The sequence below is a fragment of the Humulus lupulus genome, chromosome 4 (assembly GCF_963169125.1).
Source record: "Humulus lupulus chromosome 4, drHumLupu1.1, whole genome shotgun sequence".
Lineage (NCBI taxonomy): Eukaryota > Viridiplantae > Streptophyta > Magnoliopsida > Rosales > Cannabaceae > Humulus > Humulus lupulus.
This window is the reverse complement of record NC_084796.1, coordinates 189426647-189432351: the sequence shown is the minus strand read 5'-3', so window position 1 is coordinate 189432351 and position 5705 is coordinate 189426647. Positions and strand designations below refer to the sequence as shown.

Sequence of the window (5705 nt, the reverse complement as noted above, 5' to 3'; positions counted from 1 at the left end):
GTTGCAAGGGCTGCTTGGTTGACTGGAGGGACATTGTGATGGACTCGGAGAAGTTCATGTATGCAAGGAGTATTCGAGTGCAGTGACACTACTTCATGGGAGAATTCTGAATAGTGACGGTGGCATGGGGTCCTTGATCGAGTCCAAGGGTGGACGTGGGAGATCATCACCAAGTTGGTGGTTCTACAGTGGTAGAGGTACTAGTGCAGACTCAAGATTCGGAAGAAGCATGGAGTGAGCTTAGGAGTCGAGGCAGGAGGAAGATTGGCCAACAGTCTGTCGATGAGGGCATCGACAATTGAAGTGTGGGAGAATGTAACATGCCGGCCTTGATGGCATGTTACAAGCTAGGTTGGCACTCGGTCAGATGCGCACTCGAGGGTGCAGGTAAGGGTGCATGCTGATGCCTAGTTTGTACGGCAGTGGCATTTTCGTAAATATCTTCATTATTGCCCGGAAATGGAAGAGACTTGGTAGGTTCCATATTGAAGGGTCAATGAACGCAATGGTATGATCGGATTTGGGAGATTCGGAGAATTGGCGAGCTGGAAGCCAAATATGTCTCCCAAGCAAAAATCAGATATGTTCTTGGTAGAAGGCTAAAAACTCAGAAGGCACTTTGTAGGGGGAGCACCTGGTGTCAGCTCTCCACCACCCCCTGGCGCAGGTGCGTCAAGTGAGCTACTACTAGTTTGGAGGACTAGTAGGGCGGGCATATGAGGAACACGAGAGGACTCATACGTCTCCATGAGTAGGAGTACTCATGGACATTACCGGGCTGCCCCGGTAGTGCGTCGAAGTGTGCTGCCAGAGGTTTAAGGGTACGGTTCCCTTGGCTTGCCGAGAGGCCACTTGTACGGAACATGGCCAAACCTTCGAGAGATGTCATGGTGCGCCATGGCCATGAATCTCGACACGAGATGGCACGGGAAGTCATTCGTGGGACTTGTTAGCATGCATGCATTGGGGGGTGCACTATGCTTGAGTAGGACAGAAGTCCAGTGTGTGCTACTAGTCTAGCAACCAGTCTCGAGAGCTTTCCAACATGGATGATGGTATGGTTCCTTGAGGATTGGACCATGGACGTATGGGAGTCCTTGGTCTGTGACGTGAGCCAATCGGATAGTATCGAATGGGGCATGATGAGAGGTGTTGGCGCTTGGCCACACATGCTACCTTGACTTGCGAATGTCTGGGTGAGCATCGGTGTTGGGATTTTCCTTGCCATAGTGAGAACTTATGGACAGTGTGAGTGTCTTGGCTAGATAGCCTTGATGCATGATTGCACTCATAGATGCTTGAGAGCATGACTCAGCAAGAGTTGTTCGAGAGACGGAAGTGTGCAGAGGAACACGGTCGCGCGAAAAATGTGCCCACTATTATTCGAAGGGTTGGAAGGTTGACCTTGGCTCAGAGGAGTCAAGGTGTCGCACGGGCATTTCCACTGTCAAAATGTCAGCCCGTGACACCCAACACCTTATACTGTATTGGTGGAAGTCAATATCGAGTCTCACATATTTCAATTAAATTAAAAAATTGTAGAACCCAATACTAAATTGTACCAATAACGATATGTCACATGTTGTACACCTTAGAGTGTTTTATAGCAATGCTCTTAAATTTAATTACTTATATGATGTCATATTAAGTGGTGTTGGTTAGACATCTTATGTCATAGCTTGCCTTGTAAGAATATTCATACTAATAAATTGCACAAGAGTTTAATTTTTTCCTTTTGCTGTTTAAGAAAAAAAAATTACTTCTCAATTATATGGCAAGTTTGGTAATTTGTTTGCCAAATTTGTTTTTTTTTTTCTTTTTTTAATACTATTACCTCCTAAGTTATACAAGATCCTAGATTTAGTCCTCGATTTTTTTTTTCCAACAATCAGGTCCTTGTGTTTATAAAATAGTATCAATCAGCTCCAATTGTTCACCTCTGTTTGTTTTTCTAACAAAAAGCATGTATATCAAACAAAACAAATTTGTTTTTTCAATTTAAAATATTATTAAAATAAATAAATTTATAAAATTCATAAAGGAAACATTTTTAATAAAAAATAATATTTTCTCTTTCTTCCCCTCTTCCTATTCTTATTCTTCACCATTCTTCTGTTTTTTTTTTAAATGAAATCGTTTCCCTTCTCTCAATCCACCACTCATCACTTATCCATCACAGAACCTATCCTAAAACAATGGGCTCTTTCTCTCTCTCGTTTATTTGCTTTGGCATATCAACACTTGTGCTGCTCTTACTTTGTTTGGTGAAAATTATATGCTACCAATCTTGATTTGAATTCATGAACTACTCCATACTCCTTCACGAGTCAAAGGACAAAAGAAAAGAAAGTCACATTAATTTACACACAAATAAAAACAGTGAAAAAGATAGGAAAAAGACCTACATCAACCTTCAAAGACACGATGAGTTAGAGCAAGCACAAATAAATGGAATACTGGAATTAAATGGGGATTTTATTGAAAGGATCAAAGAAATGTTATATCACACACCTAGGTTTTGTGATGGAGAAATAATGAGAGGTAGATTGAGAGAAGGGAAAAATTCCATTTTTTTTTAAAAACAAACAAAGAAGAATAAGAAGAAGAAGTTTTAGAGTTATGATTATATTTGTATTAATTAGTTATTATAACAGTATTGAGCCCAAGATATTCGGCTCAAAGACCTTTCCTCATTTGCGATATGATCAAAACGAATCGTTTTGATCTATAGAGGCCCCAAAGACAGAAGCTACAGGACCGCCAGACCGCCTTTGAGCTCTGCGTGTTTAATTTAAAATCATCTCATCTTGGGGGGAAATTCAGTTATTTTCCCCCGCCATTCAAGGGTTCAGTTGAACCAACTAACCACGTCACATTTCTTTTCTATAAATATTAGATTCTAATTCGAACAGGGGGATTGAAAAAAAATCTGACTTAGGCATCAGAGTATCCTTCTTGCAGGTACCCCCGACGGATCAACGATTGTAGAAGCGATCATCATCATCGGAACAGGATCAGAAAACTAGTTATTGTCGGCTAATACCTCCAATTATAGAAACGCATAATTGTTGCATCAACAATTGGCGCCGTCTGTGGGAATCGAGTTTCCTTTTTAGCCACATCGTCGAATCAAGAACTCTTTCCTTGCAACCAAGACCCTCTCGAACCTTGGAGCCATGCCACCAAAAGGCAATGGAGTGTCGGGTCCCGTCACCCAGGTCGTCCCACCAGCGGATGTAAGCGACCAAATCGACAGAATGTGCCGCCTACTGGAGGCCATCCAACAGAGATCCGACGAAGCCAATAAAACACTGACTGAAGCTCAGGCAAGGCTCGAAGCTGAGATCGCTGAGTTGCGAAAGTCCAACGAAGCTACGCGCAACACCCAAGACAACGATAATCTCGACCTTGGTAGACCTGAAGTTCCAATCGACCACATCAATTCCCCCCAGAGAACCACACACCACATCAGAGAAGGATCCCAGGGTCCCTTACTGCCATCCCCAACCCGTCTTCACCAAGGGCCGATGAGAGACGAGCGGTACACTGTGCGCGAACTGGTGCAGAGCCCACAAGGTCAACTCAGTCGGCCGCCGAGATCGGGCCCCAACAGACCACACAACGGGCAGCTCAAGACTCACCAGCAGAGGACCGTACCCCCTCCATTCGGTTCTTAGACAATTGGAAAGAGGAGATGATGCGGGAAATGATACAGAAGTTCTCGGATGGAAGATCCGCTCACGCTACCGAGCACATGGATTTGGTATCAAGAACCACTGAGAAGTTGCCCTTCGCATAGTGGATTCAGAACGAGCCCAAACCACGAGACTTCGTAATCCCTCCTCTACCCGTGTTTAATGGAAAGGGAGACCCGCTGAAACATCTATTCTGATTCCAACAAAAGATGGCCCTCAAAGCCAACAACGAAGCCATACAGTGCAAAGTTTTCTCCACTACTTTCTCTAGGCCGGCCCTGCTGTGGTTCAGGCAATTGAAACCTGGTTCTGTCAACAGTTTTGGTGACCTCCGTAGAGCCTTTCTCCAACAGTACAGTGATAACCGTGAGGCACCAAGAACAATGGCAGATCTCTATCGGATCGAGCAAGGGGAAAATGAACATCAAAAGTCATACCTACAGCGTTTCATTGAACTCGTGCATCAGATCCATGATGTCGACCCAGTCACCATGGCTAATCTCTTCGTCAAAATTTTGCAGGTGGGATCTCTCTTACACGAATTCCTCACCATGACACCACCTTATGACATGGCTGAGATTCAGATCCGTGCCGAAGGAGTCTTCAGAGTCTTGGAATTTCAAGAGTGTGCAAAGAAAAAATCCGCACTTATCTCCGCTCCACCAGCGAATAACCCTCCTCCCCCGCCTGCAAGGGACGAAAAGATGAAGAGACAGGAAACAGACCACACGAAAGAAGGGAAAAGGCGTAGACAGAATCGAGAATCACCACGATATCCCTCCTTCGAATACACCATCCCCCAGGAAGTCATTTATGAAGAGAATAAAGACAGACCCATCTGGAGTGAGCCGTACAAGATTACCACTCCTCCCGACAGAAGAGATAAAAACAGGTACTGCCTCTTCCACAAAGATCATGGCCATACAGTCGCCGAATGCCACAACCTCCACAATCAGATCCAGGCCCTCATGAGAAGTGGACGGTTAACCCAGTATATTAAAGAGATAGGCAGGCCTGACACTTCACAACCCAACCCTGCTTCTGCCCCGACACCACAAGCAGCAGACTCCCTGCGTACGGCCACCACAAACTCACAAGAACCTCTCAAGCAAGTCCCCATGATACACGGGATCATGGAGCTCACTGAGGAATAAGAGCAGGCAACCAAAGTTCACAAGAGGATTGAGGAACGGGTGAAGCGATACAGATCACTAGGTCACACAGTTAACCTTGTCACTTCGGAGGACAGATGTTATCCAGCCTCTGCTATCACCTTCATCGAAGACGACTTGGAGGGAGTGCACCTGCCCCATGACGACCCTCTAGTCATCTCGCTACAGGTCGACCATTGCCAGCTGGGAAGAGTTTTAGTCGATGGGGGCAGTGGGGTTGACATTATTTTATGGGAAGCCTTCCAGAAGATGGGACTCGAGGAAAATCATATCCAGACCTCCGCTACACCCATTTTGGGATTTAACAGCCAGAGGGTATACCCGAAGGGCGTTGTTCGATTAACCGTGGTATCCGCAAAATGCACCTTGCATGTGGACTTCCTAATCGTGGATTCCATCACAAGCTATAATGCCATCATGGGAAGAAATTGGATACACAGAATGCAGGGAGCAGTCTCAACTTTGCATCAGGTAATGCGGTGCCACTCACCTAACGAACGCTATACCATCGACATAAAGGGATGTCAGAAGCAGGCCAAGAAGTGCTTCCTTACCCTGAAAGAAATCAATAATTCTGGCACCTCCCCCCCTGATGACAATCCTGACAAATAGCAATCACAGCATGACTTACCAACATGTCTCAAAGGCATAGATCTAGAGGAAGATCAAGATAAGCCCCAGACCACCCTCGATTATCTAGAGGAAATCTATATAGATGGCGCTGACCCATCTAAAATAGTGCTGGTAAGTACCAAACTTCCTGAAAAAGAAAAGCAGACCCTAGTCCACTTTCTCAAAACCAGAGTTGGAACCTTCGCCTGGTCTCCACACGACATAC

The 5705-nt window shown here is 45.1% G+C and overlaps 1 protein-coding gene across 1 annotated transcript; it reads left to right on the top strand.

Annotated features, from left to right (window-relative positions):
* Nucleotides 1-3904: 3904 nt before the first annotated feature.
* Nucleotides 3905-4849, top strand: LOC133832746 (uncharacterized). Its single transcript, XM_062263053.1, has one exon. The coding sequence runs from the start codon at nt 3905-3907 to the stop codon at nt 4847-4849; it is 945 nt and encodes a 314-aa protein (XP_062119037.1).
* The last annotated feature ends 856 nt before the right edge of the window (nt 4850-5705 follow it).

Excerpts from the sequence above, each read along its gene's own strand:
- LOC133832746 (XM_062263053.1), top strand. The coding sequence starts at position 3,905 with ATGGCCCTCAAAGCCAACAACGAAGCCATACAGTGCAAAGTTTTCTCC.